Here is a 22,320-nt window from a genome sequence, read left to right as displayed (position 1 = left end):
GTCTGAATTTCAAAGTTTTTCGCACAATATTTGTGGATATATTATCTGAGGAAGTTGGTCTTTTTGAAGACTCTTGAATTACATTCCAAACAGGTGACCTGGGGAAACTCATCATAACTTTCTCTCTAAGCATCAGATTGAAATTTTGTCAGAAGTTACAGAAAGAGGACGGACTGTAGTTTCTTGTGTACATTTTTCAGATTCAAAGGTCAAAACAATGACACGTGGCAGGTCATACAAGTTTTATCTACTGAACTAGTCTATAATCCGGTCACCATGGGAGATTTGGCATAACTATTCCTTGAAGAATCAAATTTGGATTAGACTAGTGGCATCGGAAAGAGGACACAGAGGGCTACTGCAGGTCGCGATTCCAGAACTGGAAGATCCAAAAGTACAGAGTTACAGTTGTTACAAGATCGAGCTCCTAAAATCAAGAAAAAGTGAGATTAGGAAGTTTGATGGCAAGGATCCGGTAAATTGCATACTATAGATGGAGAAATATTTTGATCTACATGGTGTAACACTATTACAAAAGGTATGTATTTCATCTTCATATTTAGAACAAGATCAATTTTTATGGTATAAAGGGCTTTGTTCTCGTAAACAACTTGTTACATGGTCAATTTTCACAGAGGAAATTATAGCACATTATGAGAATACAAAGAGCAACACCTTCTTTAGAGCAACACCACAACAATTGGAAGAAAAAAGAGAAAAAGGGCTTTGTTACAAAGTGGAAAGCAAAATTATGGCAACAAGGAATTCTACCTCTCACAACTATAAAGATGGAAGTGTTGTTTCTCCTAGCCTTCCACAACCTACAAGGGTTACACCACAACAATTGGAAGAAAAAAGAAAAAAAGGGATTTGTTACAATTGTGATAGAAAATGCACTAAAGGTCATAAGTGTGCTGAGAAGAAATTATTTTACATAGAGTATGAAGAGGAGGAAGAAAAGGATCAAGAAACATCAAATGAAGAGGATATGCGCCAGGACCCAACCCCTGAGAAAGAAGAAATGAATCTGACCATATCTTGTAAAGCATTGGCAAGAATTACCACTCCTCAAACTCTCAAGATAGAAGAACATATCAAGAAGAAAAAGGTTCAAGAAGTGAAAGATCACATCGAGAAAGAAGAAATGAATCCGACCATATCTTGTAATGCATTGTCCAGAATTACCACTCCTCAAACTATCAAGATAGAAGGACATATCAAGAAGAAAAATGTTCAAGAAGTGAAAGATCACATTGAGCATCAAGAAATGAATCCGACCATATCTTGTAAAGCATTGGAAGAAATTACCACTCCCCAAACTCTCAAGATAGAAGGACATATCAAGAAGAAGAAGGTTCAAATAGTGAAATATCAGGAATAAAAGTATCAAGAAACATCAAAAGAAAAGGATACTCACCAGGAACCAACCCCAGAGAAAGAAGAAATGAATTTGACCATATCTTGTAATGCATTCGTCGGAATTACCACTCCTCAAACTGTAAAGATAGAAGGACATATCAAGAAGAAAAAGGTAATATTGTTGATTGATTTGGGTAGTACCCATAATTTTATTAATTGTAATATAGCCAAGGACTTGAATTGCTTCCTAGATCCAGCACCAGAGTGTCAAGTGACGGTTGTAAGTGGAGGAACCATAAATTTCTCTGGAAAGTGCCATAATATCAAGCTATCCATGGGAGAATATGTATTGAATAGCCCAATGTTTTCCGTTCCAATGGGTGGTGCTAATGTTGTACTAGGAGTCCAATGGCTACAATCCTTGGGTACAATAGCTTTTAATTTTCAAGAACGTTTTATGAAATTTTCTTCGGAAGGAAAGGAAGTTGAATTAAGGGGTATCACAGGGAAACCAGGAAAGATAATCAACTCTGACGGAATGACAAAGCTTCTAAAGAAATAACAACGAGGCGTAATTGCACAATTATGTTCGCTAACTGTTCGCACATCGAAATCATGTATTTCTCCAGATCTCCAAAAAGTCTTGGACAATCATTCCAAGGTATTTGATACTCCCAAAGGTCTCCCGCATATTCGTGATCATGATCATGATATTCATTTTATTCTAGGATGTGTTCCTCCAAATGTCAACCTTATAGATATCCATATGCCCAAAGGAGTGAAATTGAACATATGGTTGCAGAAATGGTAGAGGTTGGTACAATTATCCAACAAAATTTGATAAACAAAGGAAGGTATGAATGGAAGAATGGCGAAGCAGGGTGGGAACTCATTCAAAAGTTTCTGAATATCCCAGTTCCAACAATATTGCCAGAACTTGACAAGGAAGGAAAAATCATATTGGAACCGGGAGTAGTCACATAAACAAGAACCCAACAGCTACGGAATTGATCAATTTCAGACTATCTCATTAAGTGGAAGAACTTACCCACTGAAGATTCCACATGGGAGGACAAGAATTTTATACAGAAGCATCAAGAACTACTCAAGCATTGAGGACAACACTTTTTGAAGGAGAGGGGCATGTTAGGTCCCTATAGTACTAGTGCAACCCCTTATTGTTATTAGTACAACCTCCTTATTATATTGCTATACCCATGTAGTCCCCATATTGTTACTAGTGTGCCCCATAGAAGCCCACTACTGTTATTATTGTTCCCTTACATTATTATTGTTATGTCAGCTCTAATTACATTATGACCTCTTAGACTCCTATATATAGAAAGGAGGTATTTTCATTTGTATCATCTAAGAATTGTTCATTTGTGTAATGTACAGGAGGTTGCCCCCTCGAAGAGGCTTATTTCTAAGGTGTTCATCTATCTTTTCTATCTTTTTGTGAGCTGGTTTCATAACATCACTACTGGCATTGCTAGTTGAATTGGGAAGACAACAGCTTTTCCATACATTAATTCAAAAGGTGATTTCCCAATGGACCGTTTAGGCGTTACTCGAGTGGCCCATAGATAAAACTTCAATTGGGAATCCTAGTTCCTTTGGTTTTCAATGATAGTCTTCTTCAACACCCTCACCACAAATTTGTTCGAGGACTCAACCAAACCATTGCCTTGAGGGTAGTATGTAGTGGAGTGCCCAATAATGATATTGTATTTATGGAAGAAGCTAGTGAACTTTGCATATTTGAATACCTGGGCATTATCAGTGATGATTTTAAAAGGGCAACCAAAGCGGGACAATATGTTCTCCTCCATGAACTTTATCACCACTGAGTTTGTAGGATTTCTAGCTGGGATGGCCTCTACCCACTTGGTCAAACAGTCAGTGGATGTCAATATCCATTTGTACTAGCCACTGGAAGGTGTGTTGATCTCCCCTATGAAGTCCAGTCCCCACAGTATAAAAGGATCCTCCACATGCACAGGAATCAGGGGGAGAGGAGAAAACTTCTATCTTTCAGCAAACACCTCCTGAATTTGTTATAAACATCTTGGAATAGTGTAGGCCAGTAAAATTTAGCCTTGAGGATTTTTTTTGTCGTGGTCTTCCAGCTATAATTCCCTCCACATACTCCCTTGTGAAACTCTCCAATCACCTTTTGGGTCTCTCCTTCCACCAAACATAGCAACAATACCCCCATAGGGTCCTTCTAGTAGAGTAGGCCATTGGATATGATATATTTATGGGCTTGCAACCTCAGGCTTCGATATTTGGAGGCATCCAGCCCCAATGGGCACCTCAAGAATAAGAGGTAATGAACGATATTCTTGTACCACGGTGATCCCTCGTACTTGGCATAGATTTTCTGCTCAGATGTTTTAATACTGCTCTGGTGATCCTCTGGTCTGTCTTCCTCTGTGGTCAAGTTTATCCCTAGTGCTTGGCAGTTGGATTCAGATAAAACCTTGGCCAACCCCTGGCCTTTAATGAGATTGGTAGGCTTTATTTCTAGCTCGTATTCCTGTATTTTCGCTATCCACCTACCCCTCTTTCCCTCACTGTCTCCTTGCACCAAGATGTCCTTGACTGCTGTTGTTGGGACAAACGCTGTGATTTTTTACTACAGCACATATGCATGAAATGCCTTTAGAGCCTTGACCAATGCATAATCTTGTTTCTCCAATATATTATATCTTAGTTTAGCATCCCTTAGTACTTGGCTAAAGAAGGTGATGGGCTGCTCATAACCCACTTTATTTTTCTGTAGCAGCACTGCGACAATGGTATGTGGAGAGGCGAAAGAAAAGATGTAGAAAGGCACTGAATAGTCGGGACTAGCTAACATTAGGCTTCAGCCAAAGCTTCTTTGATTCTACTAAAAGAATCATGGGGGATAGGGCTCCACTTGACTTCATTTCCCTTCTTGAGCATGTTTGTAATACCTTTGACAATCTCTGCGTAGTTGGGTATAAATTGCCTCAGGAAATTTATTATTCCCAAGAAGGCTTGGACTTCTTTATTATTCTTGGGCAGAGGAATGTGGCTAATGGCTTCAACCTGTGTAGGATCAATCTTCATGCCATCCTGCAATACTACATGTCCTAGAAGCTTCCCTTCACTTAGGGCGAACTAGGATTTCTTAGGATTCAAGGAGAGACCATATCTCTTGCACTTCTCAATGGTGAGTTCTAAGTGGAGGATGTGTTCCTCCTCAGTCTTGGAAAATACTGTGGTTTCATCCAAGTAGACCACCATGAACTTGTCTCGCTCCCCCACAAAAGCTATGTCCATGGCTCTCTAAAATGTGGCCCCTGGATTTATCATCCCAAAATACATGCGAGCATACATAAACGTTCCCCACGAGGTAGTGAAAACAGTGTTTTCCTGATCCTTGGGATGAACAGCTACTTGATTATATCCATAGAACCCGTCCACCATGGACATTATGGCTGAACCAACCACCTTCTGCAACATATTATCCATCTTGGTAAGCGGGTAGTTGTCTTTCAAAGACACCCTATTAAGTTCCGAAAGTCTACACATAGCCTTATTTCTCTGTTCTTCTTACTAATGGGGACCCAATTCGCAACCCACTCAGAGTATCTTAAAGGCACTATAATCTTTGCCTGTAGCAGCTACCTTATCTCCCTTTCAATGGAGGGGAGTAAGAGTGGATTTATTTTTCTAAGTTTCTGCTTGCAGGGTTTCACTCCACTTTTCAAAGGAATCTTATGATGTATGATGTTAGTATCAAATGTTTCAAATCATCATAAGACCAAGAAAAAACATCTTTGTAGGCTTTGAAAATATCTAAATACCTCTTTTTATAGTGCAAGGGGATTCCTTTCGATAGCTTGATCATTTGAGGCTCCTCCTCCGTCTAATGTTGCAACCTTGTACTTGATCATCCATCTCAAGAGCTATTCGTTTGGTGTGTATGTCGTCTTTATTAAAAAGGCTTTCTAGTGGGACTGGTCTGCAAGGGATATTGTTCCCTTTCAGTTGCAAAATTTTGTGCCCAACCACTGCATCTTTCCATGAAGTGGCTTCTTGATCTACTTCTTCTTCTTCTTCTTCTTGATCGATGGTGGAGTTAGAAAACTCCCCAACGACCTCTGTGAATCGTTTCACTTTTTTGTCATCCTATAACACCTGCTAGTGCTTGATGTTCTCAGTTACGGAGGGTCTGCACCTGAATTCCACCTCATATTTGTGGAAAGGATTTTGGGGGTGCCTGAAAGTACTTGCAACTACAACAAGAGAGTTTGCCATCCTATTTTCTTCCCTAGGAAGAAACTGGATGTTAAAATCCAGGAAGAAATTATCAATAAAGTCTCATACTTCATTTCGGTACGTCCTCAGTCTAGGGTGTTTATCCTAGCATTGATTCTTGATATGCCTTACGACCAACTCAGAGTCTCCATAAACTATTAGACATTCAATATTCAGATTTTTTGCAGTCTATAACCCAAGGAGTAGCGCTTCATATTCTACCATGTTGTTGGTTTCTTCGAACTCTAATTTGAATGAGAGGGGTATCAGGCGGCCTTTAGGAGATACCAACAATACTCTTGCCCCATTTCCCTCTTTTGAATTAGCTCCATCAAAATATAGTTTCCATACTTTTCTTTCACTTGCATGTTGATGTTCTAACTTCCATGTTAGGTGGACTGATGTTTCTTCTGTGATAGCCTCATCTTCTTCTAGAAATAGGCAGGAGAGGTCACTTTCTTTTCCATACACTAGGGAGTTTTTTGAGCCTTTAGCTGAGGTCACAATTTTTACAAACCTGGATTCTCTATATAGTCTCCTTTGTTCTCCTCCAAAGGTGGGAATGGTGGCATAAGTTAGATCCAACTTGATAGAGCCCCCTACCTTGGAACCCCAAGACCTAGATAGAAGCATGCCAAAACGAGGGGGTATATTTGCCACTACTATGTCCATTACCATGCTTTTCATAGGGATCTGAGCCAGGTTCACCACCAGATCCTTTATCATTCCCAAACATTTGACTCTCTTGGAGTCAAAGGAGTATAGGTCCTTGTAGGGCCTAGTGATCTACAAGCCAAGCTATTCCATTACTTCCAAGGGCATGACGTTGTGGGAGGCTCTGAGTCCAACATGCAATTATGTAAAAGAAGATCATTAATTCCTAGAGTTACATAGAAAGGTGCAGTAGAAGGGTCAAGTTCTTCCACATGTGACACGAATACCACCATTGACCTCTCTTCTTTGAGATTCAGAGAATATTGGGTGGGTGATGAGACTGATGGAAGCATGAATTGAGATACCTAAGCTTTATAGGTAGTCTTCTTCAGAAACTCTGTCAGTGGAACAAAAATCATTACCTTTTCAAGCTCCCTTCAGAGGTTGAATGTAGATTGTGTCTTCTCTATACCTCCTAGCTCAGCTTCTCCTTCACTACCACAGTGTCTTTCTGCAAGACAGGTGCTTCCTTTGCTGTGTGCTCCCCTGAGCCATTTCTTTCCTTATTCAAGGGGACTTTTATCCTGGCTGGGTCAAAATTTAGCTTTCCTTTCCCTTTGTCTGGTACTGGAGGAGTAACTTGGGGAGCAGTTTCCTCCTGTTGCTCTGGTTCTCTTGACCTCTTCTTTGAAGATCTTAGATTATATTTACGTTGTGGTTGTGCCAACATGAACTATGCAAATTGTTTGCAATAATAATATATATCATGCTTATCTTCTTCTTCGCCATCATGACTAACCTCTTAGTGAACCATATTCTCCTATTCTTCTTCAGAGAAAGCAGAATATAAGTTTCCATGCATCTCCTATGTATCTGACCATTTCTCATCGGGGTCATCTTCTAAATATAGAGGATGAGGGATCTGATCTGGTTGTTCCTTTCTTTCCCTTGGCAGTATATGTAATGGAGGCCTTCTATATTATGGGTTATATCCCCGATTGTTGCCTTGAGAATTATGTTTGGAGAGACTCTTGTTCTGAATTTTGAGCTTTCCAACCTTATGTGACAAACTCCTGATGAGTTTATCCAACTCCTCCAACTTCTGGTCTGGTGATTCTCTAGTTTGACCAAAGGAGGAATCTTCTTCTTTACCTCTTCTATTCCCGGTGGTTTCCTACTTTCCACTTGACTTCCGTGTGGAGGAAAAATTTTCTTCTACTTCCAAAGCATTGACCCAGAGTTGATATAAGGTAGGATATTTCCTTTCTCTTAAGGTGAAACCAAAGTTAGATTCAAAGGCTCCCAAGTAAACTACCCGAGCAGTAGCTAGAGGAGGTTTTATCTCAGCCGAAAATTCGTTATAATGCTTATTGAATCTTTTATTAAAATCTGAGATATTCTCCTTTGGCTTCTTCCTCCTTTGGCTTCTTCCTGATGGCATTCAACTCTGTGAGGAGGCACTCATGATCTCTCTTCTCACCCCTTTTTTTGTGTGAAGGAGGGTTCTAGTTCCTCCCAGGTGATGATGGAAGCATCAGAGAGGGTTTCAAACCATTTTCTAGCTTCTCCATAAAGGGTCTGTACAAAAAGTCTCAGGACCACATCCAGTTGTTCTACATTTAGGTTCTCAGAAAAAGCACAAAAGGCATGAATGTGTCTCTTAGAAGAATTATCATCTTCCCCATTAAACCTAAGCAAAAACTTCAAGTAGTCTTGAGGCATAGAACTTAAGGGCCAAGGTAAGTCAAGAGGTGCATACTTGTTTAGTAAAAAGCCTGGAAGAGCCATCTGGATTGGTGGAGGAGGATTAAAATTTGCTTGAGGAATTGAGGTCAAGACCGTAGGGGTTGAAGGGGAAGGAGGGTATGTCAGGGTCTTAGGAGAAAGTCCTAAATTGTGAGCAACAGTGGGCTGAGAACTAGAGGAGGAAGTTGAAAAGGCTAGTGAGATGGTAGCAGAGGCAGGGGGACTTTTCTCTCTCCAAAATTTCTTGAAAATTAATTTTTCAAGGTCAAAAACAAATGCGCTTTTTTTCTGTGAGGTGTCTGAGTGAGTATTAGGCCTTTTAAATCCAAAGTGATGAATGATGATGAAGGGGGTGTGGAGTCGCCAAGGTGATGTGAAAGAAATTAGAACATACTTCGGTCACCAACACGAAGGGTGCTCAATTTGTCGTATCCATAGGGAAAAATCCTTCAATAAGCTCCCCAGCAACGGCGCCAGAAGATGTTTTCACTCCTAGAGACAACCTTGGATTGCTTACAATATCAATTCCTAGGTACATCTAAATTAGTGTGCCTCTAATTATTCTGAAGAAGGAGGATACATCACCCATGTTCTATACATATATATCAGAGAGTTGGTTCTTTCATCCAAAGATACAAGCCATATGTTTCAGCATTTCTACACACACGTAGTTCCCAGAAATACAACAGAAATAGTGAAGGCCAAGAACTTCAAAGAATTACAGTTTAACCAGCTTTATAATATGAATGAGAAGAGACAAAGAAAAGGGACAACTCAGGATATAGAGCTCAGAGTACCAAGAATTCTATATATAAAATATAGAGTCTGAAACCATAAGATTTACTATAACTATCTGAGTGACAGGAAGATGTAATGGATAAAGTAGAAATGAATGGTATGCTTCACGCAATACAGTTTTGGAAATATAATTTCAACCCCTCACACATGCATATGCATTAACACTTTAACGCAGATGAATCTATAGACAAGTCTGAAATATCAGAGTATCTATTATCACATGAATTCAAGGAAGAAAACATACAAGATGAATGAAACAGAGTAATAGATTGTAATACATCAAAGGAGGAATCACCACTACTCCTGTAATATTTTGCAAGGCATGTGTGACAAAGTGATACAGTTTTCACAAAAATATTTGACTTTCTTCTAGATTTCAGAACCCTTTTTCAGTGTTGCGACCCCCTATTTATAAGAAGAGGGGGTGCGTTTAATCATGGTTCAATACATAAAATCCTGGGCCGAGTTTTCAATTGTCAATTCAGCTTTCTCTCTCGGCCAGGGGAAGTTCGGTATCCAAAAACATTAAAAACAATAGTAATGGCCTCCCAGAGGAAAGCACATCACAGAATCATGGAACAAGTGAGACATTAATGCAAAATCCCAATGCCCCATCCCTGTAATCACTTATGTTTCATGGCTTCATTTAGTTCACAGCATATGCTCCTACGCTACTCAAGTAACTCTTGTCATTTTGTCTTTAAGACCTTCGGTGCCAACCTTGAGAATAGGTTACTAAGAGCCATTTCTAGGGGGGGCATACTTGGTTTTGAATTCTCCCTCTCCTGATTCACTGCTACGGCTGCCTCCGAGACCAACTCTATCAATTTTTCCATAAAAACTTTCTAAGCACGATCAGCGCCCTAATCTAGCCTAGGGGTGAGTTCTCAGTTTAATGATGGAAGTCTCAAGGGGCACAGGCATTTACCTCTTCAAACAGGTGAAAGGGAACATGTGTTTTACCTCTGGAACAGGTGAAAGGGCACCTTTGGGTTTCCCCCTTAGCTCCGCTTTATTATGGCCCCTTTTGAAGTGGTCTACATATGATTGGGGGCTAGGACCAAGGCTTTGTGCTTCGGTGCTAAGGCTCTCAACAGCTGTGTAGGGGACTTGAAAATACCTTCAATCTCTTCTTACACAGCATCAACCGATTTCCTGGACACAAAATCCATAAAAATTGCAAGACATAACATATTGCATCTGGGGCCTCTTTCCTGATCGCAATCATAGCCAGGGAGGTGTATCAGTGGTAGGAAGAAATTTCACTTCACGCAATCGCTGATCACTGATCGTCGATACCCTGGGGTGATGTCATCACTGCCACATGTCACCCTGTGAGTGGTGACATGTGGCACCCAAAAACGGCACAATAGGACCCCAGGAAATCCCAAAAATGAGTGAAATGTGTCCACGTTCCACGTCAGCATCCATACTGCCATGTCATTGTTGACATCAACTACCATGTCATCTTCAAGAACCAATCACATGTCGCTATATGGCCCCCCTAGAGGAGAGAGAAAAAAGTTTGCCCAACCCTGTTTTTTCATGCTTTTCCTTTGTATTTGGTTTTCTCGCCCCCTGGCGATGCACCACTTTATCACATGATCAGCAGCTTACAGATCTTTTAGGTTAAAATCCCGTTGATATGCCAATCTCCAATATCACGAGACTGTGGGACTGTGATATCGGCCTTTGGCACCGAGAACCGCCGATATCGTTAAGTGTGAACCCTGGGACTCTGTCGATAGTTGATCGCCGATGCCACATGGAGGAGAGAGGAAGTGGTGGCCCGACCCTTGTTTTTTCATGCTTTTCCTTTGTAAATGGTTTTCTCGGCCCCCCGGTAATGTTACACAAAAATCGCAAATCAACCCCCGCAAGGTCTTTGAAGTTTTAGATTACAGGACTGCTGTGATGCGGGATGCAGGATTGTGCCACGTGGAGGAGAGAGAAGGGGGGTTTCCCACCCCCGGCGGTGCGACAATATATCGAAAATCATACCCCCCACATGTTTTGGAGTATGCCTTAACTGATGGACTGCTGGATCTGTGGGATGTGGGATGCGATATCGGCGATCAAGACTGCGATATGCCGATATGTGATAAAAGGTGTGCCCGGACCCGCCGACTGTCAATATGTGATATCGATGATTGACAGATCACTACTTTTCATTTTTCCACTACTCCTCACCTGCTAGCAAGCCCGATTTGTGATTGCGATAAGCCTCCTAGGTCCCAGTTGCAATTTACCTCCACACTTAGCCATTTTCCTTATTTTGTTGGGCTTTTCCAAGGTAATCTTAAAAATGCTTTATCTTCTGCTCTAGGAGTCCATTTTTGGACTTCTATATACCACCGAAAATCTTTTTCCGAGCACTACGTAATGGAGAGAGTCCCATCTAGCTTTGATAGCTTATGTGGCTTGGGAAATGGATTTAAATTCATTGTTCTCATGCATCCTAGACCACTAATCATTTGCAAAGCAATGAGTGAGCAGTAAATGACAACACATATTTTATATCTAACATTTTTTAGTTTTCCTTTAGAACATTTACATATGCACCACATCCAAATACCCTAATATGTGTGAGAGATTGTTTCTTACTATTCCATACCTCATGTGGATTCTTATCATACAACGTTGAAGAGGGTGATACATTTACCAAGTAACATGTAGTATACACTACCTCTACCTAGAATTCTTGTCCCAACCCGGCACCACTAAGCATGCTCCTTGATTTTTCCATGAATGTCCTATTTATCCTTTCTACAAATCCATTCTATTGAGGTGTGTATGGGGTATTCTTCTATCATTCTATACCCCACTTTTTACAATACTCTTCAAATTCCTTCCCTCATAACTCTCCACCAATATTCATCCTCAACACCTTTATTTTCTTCTCTATTTGATTCTCCACCAGAGCCTTAAATTATTTAAATTTGTCAAAGACTTCAGATTTCTTTCCAAGGAAACATATCCATGAATTCCTCAAGAAGTAATCAATAAATGAGACACAGTACATTGATTTATCCAGTGATGGAACTGACACAAGTCCAAACACATCATTGTGCACTAGCTATAGTATTCCCTCTGCCCTCTTAGCACCATAGAAGAATCTCACTCGATTATGCTTCCATATAATTAATGTTCACAAAAGTAAAAATGCATAGAGAAATTAAACATATCGTTTACCATACCATTTCCATGCAGTACTCGAAGGCCCCTCTCTCCAATGTGTCCCAATATTTGATGCCACAACATAATCTTTTCTCCTGAAGTTGCAAGGTTTTTTCCTTCTTCTACTACACTCTCAAGAATAATGGAATTTTTGCACCCAACACTAGTAGTGCTTCCTAATATCTCAGTCTTTGATGCCACAACATAATCTTTTCTCTTGAAGCTACAATAGTTTTTACTCCTTCTACTCCACTCTCAGGAATAATGGAATTGTTGCACCCAACACTACCAGTGCTTCCCAATATATTATACATAGCTCCAATTCGAACTCCCCTTATAAATACCATTGCTCCTTGAACCATCCTGTAGGTATCCTTTTCAAACAATATTTTTACACTTGCATCACTCATGTTTCTTACATAAATCATTTTTTTGGCTAATCCTTGGATGTGAAGAACACCAAGGAGTGTATTGATCCTTCCATCCATAATCTTCGACTTGAATTTTCATTATCCTATGATTCTAGCTTTCGAGTAATCTCCTAATAAAACATCACGACCATTGAATATTTGATACTCACAAAACCACTCCTTGTGAGGAGTCATATGAAAAGATGAGTCTGAGTCAATTAGTTATGATTCATGATTTAATTGTGTACTTGAAGAATCCAAGTACACACCCCTCCTTCATTTGAGGAGGTTTTTTCTTCTACAAAAGGCACATCTTAAGATCCCTTCCCTTTCTATGCAATTTTGACTTTACAATATTTCTTGTAATTCCCTTATTTTCCACATCTCCAACATACCTTTATGAACTTTCCTAGAGATTTCAATCTTCCTTTAGATTTATATCTCCCACTTGAGGACTTATTTTTATTTCTATTTTCGGAGCATCCACTTACAAACAAGGCATCTCTATTCCAACTCTCCATGCTTTTCTGTATCATCTCCTCTAAAAACAAGGATGAGACTATTTCATTGAAATTTTAAGGTAGTTTCATTACTAACTATGGAAATAACTAGAATGTCCCATGAGTCTGGTAGAGAACATAATAGACTAATGCACTTATCCTCATCTGCAATATTAATATCAACAAATAATAGTTGACCCACCATAGTATTAAAAGTGTTCAGATGCTTTATCACCAAGTCTCCATTCCTTCATCCTAAGGTTATACAACATTTTCTATAGGAACAATTTGATTACTAGGGACTTAGACTGATATAAAGCCCCTAACTCGTCCCACAAATCATTTTTTGTTGCTTCCCCTGACAGATTCAATAATATTGAATTTGAGAGACACAATCATATTGTGTTTTTTTTTTTTCTGATCCATCTTCATCCAATTTTCTATTGACATCCCCTTCAATGCAGCAACTGGATCCGCAACAATCCACTAATCTCTGTCCACCAACAAGTCTTCCATTTTGATCTTCCACAATTCAAAACTTTTCCCATTAAATTTCTTGATCTCTATTTTTGAACTACTCACCACAATTCACCACAAGTATCACTCCCACAAATCTGATTCAAACCCCTTAACCACAAATGTGTCGCTTTGAATATAAAAATTCTCTGATACCAAATGTAGGTTTTAATCCTATAAGATTAATCGCTGCAAACAAATTATTAATAAAAAACAGAAAAGATACAATGGAAAACACACAAATTTACATAAATATTTTATCCTAGAAACCCAAACTTGGGAAACCAGCAAGCTCTTTTTCATTTTTTCCTATACAATATATTACAATACAATATATAGCCCACAATATATGAACTGCTAATGGAATTGTAGTTCCATAACCAAAACTACAAAACCATGGAAAAAACCACCATGCAACACAAAATTGCTTTCAACAAAACCATGGGCCAAAAACTGGCAAAAGCAAGTGCAAAAAACCACCCAAAAAAAAAACTTGGGTCATTTCCCCAAACCCTGTGAAATGTGGCATACCCCCCAACTAGGGGGGGCTGAACAACCCCCCCTCAAACCCCATTTTTTCCATGTTGCATATAAGTTAAGGAAATAATATAATACATACCCAACAAACTTTTTGAATTGCTAAAGAAACTTTATGGGTTGCTACATCAAGGTTTGAAAGAGTGGAGTTCATATTTGGTGGGTAAATAGAGCAAGATTCATGTGGGGAGGAGTGCCACACAAAATTTTGATGATGACCAATCACCAATGATGATATTTGACAGCATACTCCAACTTGCATTGATTTCATCTTAGACTTAGCAGATTAAATCCATGTGTTGCATCGTTATCTTCATCATTGTTTCTAGTCTAGTTTCTAGGTTGGCTAATTAAATTTGTAGAGAGTGGGAGGATTAGTGGAGGTAAAATATGTCATCTTCCAGTTAATCCATAGCGATCTTAATGGCAGGGAGGCTACATATAACCATGAAAAAAATTTAGGATAAAGAGGGACAAGTCCGCAGTGGGAAAGGGCCATGGGGAATAGAGGGCATAGAGGAGTGGAAAGACAAAGGTGGTAGTAAGGAAGAATAAAAAAGAAATAGGAACCCTAGAAGACTTAAATTGGAGCAAATAACTACCTATACCTAGTAGGGTAGTGTTGATGCAAGATCATCATTGACTGAATTGACATGCATTTCCAATCCAATGTGCAAGATCCCACCTCAATCCAAGAAGCTACATAAGGGGGGTGAAATAATGGATATATATGGGTTGAAAACATCTAATTAACATGTTTCATGGCTAAGAATGGTAAATTAAATAAGAGCCTTGTCATGAAATAAGGTAGCTAGAACATTTCCCATTGATAACTTAAACCACAACATTTTTTAAAAGGGATTTATTTGCTTGAAAATACACAAAGGAGTTGTTGGATCAAGCAGTGTGGAAGAAATAAATCTTAGAAAAGGAGGGGTAGTAGAGATGAATTTGAAGAAAGATGGAAATCAACAATGATCTAGTGGGATTAGTATTGAAGCACAAATTTTGAATGATGTTTTTGGAGTCACCTATAATGTTCAAATTATATGTATGCTAAGGGAGGAGACCAATTTAATACCCAATTGAAGAGCATAAGCTTAAGGTTGATTATTGGTAGCAATGGAAAGGTAGGAATAATTTAAACTTTTCATCATAAGTAATAAATGACCCCCCCATGAAAAAACAGGATAAAAGAGGATTGTGAGGTCATCCATCCATGGAATTCAAAATTTGAAATTTGAAGCTACCAGGATAGTTTATATGTTAAGGAAACGAGGGGGGTTAGATGAAAGACGAATTGTTGGAGTCACTAGGATTCACAGTTATCAAGAAAGAAAGATATCAAGAAAGAAAGAGGAGGGTGAGGGAGGAAACATGAATTGAAATGATTTGAGAGAAGGGCCATTTCTTTAACAACCACCACCCCACCAAAGGTTTCTCTTCTTGTAAAAGGGATATGTTATAAGAAAGCTAAAGTATCTAACAAATGAACTTAGGGAAGGAAATCCAAACCCTTCTAAAGAGAGACTTTTAGTGAAAGGGGCTAAGGTAATCCTCGTGCCAATGACCAAATAAGTGTGTACATGAGGACAACTAGCAAATGTTATGATTGATTCCTTTAAAAACATATTTCTAAATTACCCTAGAACATGTGCATTAAAGGAAAAGATAGGAACTATATTCAATAATTGAGCTATATAGAACACATATGAAGGGCCCAATGTACCTCTTTTTTGGAGATTTTCTATTGTTAGGATTGTGTCATGAAAAGCCATCCAAAATAAAATATTCACTTTTAGAATTTTATGAGAATTCCAAATATTTCTCTAGATTCTAGCCTTGGGGTGTAATCCAGCTTGGTAAAGTTGATAGTAATATCCTTAATCTGACCATGTAGCTACTTATATCCCATCCTTATGTATCCTTGGTTTACTAATGACAAGAAATGCAACCATGAAGAAGAAAAATAAAGAAGGATGAAGACATATAATTGGGGAGGAACCTCACTAAATTCCTAGTTGATCCACATTCCATAGTGTTGAGACTAAGATGAGATGTCATGAATATTGAATTTATGACTTGTCAAAAAAAAAAAATTTAAGGAAGGAGAAATGAAGATTATTGCATAGGTTCTTTTCCCATGATGTTTTTAGTCCATATATTAATTTTCCTTCCATTACTTTGGATATGAGTTAATTTACTCTAGAAGAAAGGAAGAGATGCAATACAAATCTTCCAAATTTGTGATTCATTTCTTAATAGTGGGATATGATCTAGACTACAAATACGTTACCCTTCTAGATATTTTTTAAGTAATTCCCTTTTCCATCAATCACTTTTCCCCATTATGGGACTTCACAACAACTTTGCACCCAATGTTATGCAACTAGGTTGGGGTCTTTGATCCCCAAGCCTCCATGCAATTTAGAGCCTCAAACAATGTTCCAATTTATTAAGTGGAACATTTTATGGTTAGTATTTCCTTCTCACCATAAGAAGTTCTTGATTTCTTTTGCAATGGATGACTTAACACCCATTAGCCTAGAAGCATAGAGAATTGAAAGATAAGGAACACAAAGAGTATTGATTTCATAAGAACAACACAACCAACAATATTAACCCATGTGTTGCCCCACTAAAAAAATATGGACTTGATTTTCAGTATGATGTGTTGCAAGGCCATCAGGAAGGAGGAGTGAAGACATATAGGGATGCCCAAATACCTAAATGACTTCTAAGTGTCTTGAACTTGGAATTTAGGTATTCTAGTAATAACCACCTGCATTCTAGGCCTTGTGTTCCAAGCATAAAGTTGGCTTTCCCATAGTTTGTAAGATTTTTTGAAACGTTTACATAGAGAACCATTATGGCTATGAACAAAGAGGCTCACTGTAGATGCGCGTTCAATTAGCATGTCATCTGTGAACTAGGAGTGATTAATTTTTATAATCCCTCTTACTATGTGGATTCTAGTGATGTGCCTTAATTTGTGAATGCTCATATTTTTAGCAATATTCTCAATGGCCATTTCCTTCCCTTCAAAAAATTCTTCGTAGTTTTAAGAAATGAGTACAAATTATGTTTAAGTAATTTTTTTTTTTAATATTCAAAATTATTAAGTGAAAAACTATATCATATGTTTATCTTAAAGGTAATTAATGAAGTTAAAGTCCATATTATATAGAGATTTGTTGAATTATAGATTAAAAAATAGAATGGGGCATCACCATGTAAATAGGGATAAACGTTGACAAGGGTAGACTTGTTGTAGGTGTGAGGGAAGGTGTTAAATTAATTTCTTTAATTATGTAGCAAATTTCCTTCTAACTATTGAAATACGAAGATATATAAAATTAGAGTTTTGATTCATTTGAATCTTGACCAATTTTTGGAAGATCTATGTTGATTAAAAAATAGGTAAAATCATTAGGGACATCTTTCCACCATACATAAGGCCCCCACTTTTTAAGGATCTATGTTGATTCAAAAATAGGCAAAATCATTAGGAATATCCTTTTGCCATACGTAAAGCTCCCCTCTAGCTATTAGAGTCTAAACACACGTCAATTTAGAATTTGGGAAAAACCCTTGACAACATTATTTCATCTGTATAAAACCTCCCTTCACTTATCAAAATCTAAACATCGATCAATTTAGAATTTTAAGTGAAACCCCTAGGCATCATTATACCATAAATAAGCTTTTCTCTAATTACTAGAGTCCATAAAATATGGAAAGTTCCATTGTATATGAGGAAAGTGTTTAACAAAAATATATAATCATATAAAAAAATTCTTTCTCGTTGTTAGAATTCAAAGAAAGTCCCAATTTCAATCCATTCCAATTTTAATTGAATTTTGAAAAAATTAAATCAACTCAAATTTATATAGAATTCTTAAGACCATCATTCCACCATACACGAAGCTTCCCTATAACAATTAATTCTAAATTTGTGTTAATTTAAAGTTGGCTCAAAATCTTTAGTGGAAGCATTCCACCGTACACAAAACTTCCTTCCACTTATCAAAATCGAACTAATCTCACCGTTTGGGAGAAAACCTTGGTGTGAAAGCACGGTATTATTCTCATTAAAGTAATGTTAACTGCTTTCAGATATACTCGCACATTCCCGTCTTCTCAATATATCTCGGTATGCGTAATATATGTGCACTGCATTGTCCCCGGTTAGAATCTAGAGATGTAGAAAGTTAGAAATTTTACTTTATTAAGCTTCCCTCTAGTCACCCAAAATTCAGATTTAGGTCAATTTTGGATGAGGAAAAACCCCTAAAAGCATGTTTCACCATGCACAAAGCTCCCCTCTAGTTATACAAATATGGATTTGGATCGAATTACAAATATGGATTTGGATCAAATTCAAAATTGAATCAAACCTTTCGAAGCATGGTCCCCTATTAGAACCTAGAGATATAGAAAGTAGAAATATAGATTTGGATAGAATTCAAAATTGAATCAAACCCTTTGAGGCATTGTCCCCGGTTAGAATCTAGAGATGTAAAAAGTTAGAAAATTTACTTTGTGTGTAAATGGATAGGTTTAATAAAATTATTTAATTATGTAGTGAACTTTTTTATAACAATAAAAAAAATAAACAAATTTCAATTTCAATCCATTGAAATTTAAATCATTTTTCAAAAACGGAAAGGTCTTTAAAATATCATTCCATTTTAAACAAAACTTTTTTAATCATCAAAATTGGATATAGATGAATCTAACATTTAAAAAAAATGTTATAATATCATTTTAGATTGAAACTTAAATCATTTTTCAAGACAAAAAGCTCTTTAAGATATCATTCCACTTTAACCAAAACTTTTTTAATCGTCAAAATAGGATATAAATGAATGTAAAATTTAAAGAAATTATAATATCATTTTATTATATATAAAAGCTATTCTCTATTTATCAAAATCTAAATGTAGACCAATTCAAAATTAAAATTAAGTAAAACTCCCAAATTATTATTTAATATAGATAGAACTTCCTTCTATCTTAATCCTAATCAAAATTAAAAACGTAAAAAACCCAAAATGGATAATTTTAAAATGGATCAGAGTCTATGGTTTCATATCACCCTATATAAAGAACTTGAATCAGTGTGGATTTTTCTAACTTTAATCAATATTATTTTATTTAATTTAATATATATTTTATAAATTAAACTTATTTTTATTTTTTAAAATAAAAATATAATATTCATTCATATTTAAAAGAGTCTTTGAGTTCAAAAGGAATGACATTAAGATTGTTGACTAGTGTTTCGAACCACTCACTATAACTCATGATCATAGTGAGGACTAAACTGTAATTATCCAACCATCAACAATATGTATTTTTTAACCAAAAAAATGAAATAAAAAAGAAACATACTTACCCTCCATCTTTTCAGGACTTCCAGCGTGGCATTCTTGGGAGGGATCTCGAAAACATTCTGTGATGGGTGATCGCGATCCAGTGCGGGATTTGGAACACCCTGCTTCATTTCGTCTATACCCTCACTTTTCTTGAATCGCTTGTACTTCTCCCTCGAAGAACTTCTCCTAGGGTTTCAGGGGCCGCCGAAGCTCGTGGAAATCTTGTTTACGCGCAGAAGAAATGTCACCAGTCACAATAACACAAACTACAGACCACCTCCACTGCAAGTCACAGCTTGCCTTTTGTTTTGGAAAGTATTTAACACACTAAAATCGCACCAATGTCACCATTTCGGAACAATCCTTGGCGTGAAAGCACGGTATTGCTCATATTAAAGTACTGTTTTCAATAGTTTTCAGAAACACACTTACATTTTCTTTTTTTCTGGACCCATGTCACAATTCTGAATAAGACTATGTATACTGAAAAACACCAATGCCCACCATTTCGAAATTAACGTACAGCCAGAAATTCTTCTTTTTCTTGACACGTAACAATTCTGGATAATTAAAGTACGGTCAGAAATTCTTTTTCTTGACGCGTAACAATTCTGGATAAGATTATGTATACTTGAGAACTGGTCCACTCTAAAAACTGGTCCAACCACGATTCCTTTAGTGTATATATATAAAAATTACATTTTAAAAACATATAGTAATTTGATGAAAATGAGTTGGGCCTGAAAGAATGGAGCCACGCGTTAGCTAATCTCGAAAAAAAAAACATTGAGGCCCCTGTTCTGCGTTTCGACTTTCGCTTAAAAATATTGTAAGCAAAGCAGGCATCTGCACACAGTAAAAAGAAAAAGAAGATCTGATGTCGTGGTTGATATGCTTTGGGCTTTGCTTTTGTTTCTCCCACAGGAGTATTCCTCTCGTCTTTGGTCGATGCAGTGGCATGTGCAGTCACATCAATATTTCTTGTCATTCGATTATATACGAAAAGCTCTTTTGATGTGAGAAAATCACCAAAAAAACTCATGACGCGTGGTTTTTCTTTGCTTTAACCCCTGGAAAGTTAATCATTCTTTTTTGAAATTTAACTTTGCGAAGGTTGGCCGAAATTGCATGGAAAGACTGTGTAAGGATAATGTCGGTGGAGATACGTCATGGTTTTAGCAGCAGATTGGTTGAAGTTTGTCGGTGAAGTTACGCCAGGGTTTAGCAGCAGATCGGTTGAAGTTTGTCGGTGCAGTTACGTGGTTTAGCATCATATTGATCGAAGTTAGTATAAGGGGTAGGCCGCAGTTTTATATATATATATATATAAAATATATTTACTTTAAGTTAATGGTTTAGATCAGTTGAAAGAGTGTTATTAAAAAAAAATTGTAAGTTATATGAAATTATTTATGTTATAAGAGAATAATTTTTACACTTATATCTTAAAGCGACTATAACTTGTTTTTATGATCTTAGATTTTTTAAAAAAAAAAAAAACACTCAGTGACATGCTAACTAATTAGCTCATTAAGAGTCCCATGTAATGGAATTGTTGGGTAGTAAAAAGAAAACTATGTGCAAATATAACCTAGTAAGCCATATTGATATCCATGAAAACATAGTAGAAGTAAACATAACATAGACCAAAAAGAAACCAGGCGCCATGCAAGACTGCTAGTCTAAGATAATGACTGGAGAAAGAGCATTAGAGTTGCCTTGAGGTGAATCATTTGTTGGTGCGTTGATAACAATTGGAGTGCAAGGTTGTGAACAAGATCTGAAGTTGGAATCAAACACCAAACCTAAGTCAGTCTGGTGACTATGTCGTCCAAGTTGTATCTGATGTCTCGGAGAATCCTTTTGATCTTCTCTTGTCCTGCAAATAACTGATAATGGGCGACTTGCTTGTTAAGAATGACCATATGAAGCAAGGTCTCTAGTTGTCAATGCAGAGCCATCAAATGGAGAAAGTGAAGTCATATTTTGCGGAATTTGTCGGGTTTGGAGTCCATCTGAAGGTGTTGCCATTAATTTCAAAGTCACAGTAATATGCACGGTCGCCAAATTCCTTGGCTTCCAGGTGAAGAATCTCGTTCCTCACCTCTAGAGGAACATAATCAAAGTGGTAAGCCACAGAATTCCAACCAAAAAGACTTTGACATCGAGAGGTAGAAGCTCCTTCCGCGCCACCCCAACAACTAGGTTTGCGAAGCCAAGGTGTCATAAAGACAATTTTTTGAAACAGACTTGGTTGGGTTGGGAAAAACACATTTAAATCGGTTGTGTGGAAAAGCACAAGGAATGTGAGCAAAATCTGACCCCAAGTAATAGAATGTTGGAAGGATAACAACTCAAGAGTGTAGTCACTGGCAGTGTAAAGAAAGCAATACTCTAATAAGATGCCATCGACCATGAAGTGGGCAGACAAACGTACACACCCTACGTAACCAACATTACTTTGACATTTTCTTGACAGGAGGTGATAGGTAAGAACTTTGCAAAATAACCTTTGGAATCGTATTACCAGACAATTATCAAAACCAGATTGAAAATGTGGTCGAGTACCAAACACCACATACAAGGATCGGGCAGCTAGATGATATACATGTCGAGTAAGGGATTTTTGTTAATTTTTTTAACTATGGTAAAATACCACAATGGACAGCTGAAATGACTGAGATGATGCTTGAGTTAAATTCCTCTTTTCTAGAGGACCAAAATCAACCTAAAGATCACCCAATTTGATCAAGCGAAGTTAAGTTTTGAATTATTTTATTCATACATGCATTATGGAGTGGGTCGGCCCTAACCACATGGATAACTGCTTAGGTCGGCCTTAACCCCAAGTAAACCCTCACAAAAGCCTACAAATAGAAGCAACCTCAAGCTCATTTCATCAAAACGATCAAACCATCTTCTTTTCTTCTCTTTTGTCTTAGTTCGCATAGGTTT

The 22,320-nt window shown here is 37.5% G+C and overlaps 1 protein-coding gene across 1 annotated transcript in view; it reads right to left on the bottom strand.

The window, feature by feature from the left end:
* Positions 1-19,906, bottom strand: part of LOC149241481 (calcium-transporting ATPase 5, plasma membrane-type-like) — a 101,983-nt gene extending 82,077 nt beyond the window's left edge. Inside the window, exon 1 of the mRNA XM_089367531.1 lies at positions 19,386-19,906. Coding sequence (XP_089223657.1) covers positions 19,386-19,493 — 108 coding nt within the window. The 5' untranslated portion in view covers positions 19,494-19,906. The remainder of the gene's footprint in view (positions 1-19,385) is intronic.
* Positions 19,907-22,320: the final 2,414 nt, after the last annotated feature.

This window comes from Pinus tabuliformis, chromosome 8 (genome assembly GCF_031772625.1).
Source record: "Pinus tabuliformis cultivar Carrire ecotype Pingquan chromosome 8, CPIR1, whole genome shotgun sequence".
Taxonomy (NCBI): Eukaryota; Viridiplantae; Streptophyta; class Pinopsida; order Pinales; family Pinaceae; genus Pinus; species Pinus tabuliformis.
This window is presented reverse-complemented; position numbering and strand designations above follow the sequence as displayed.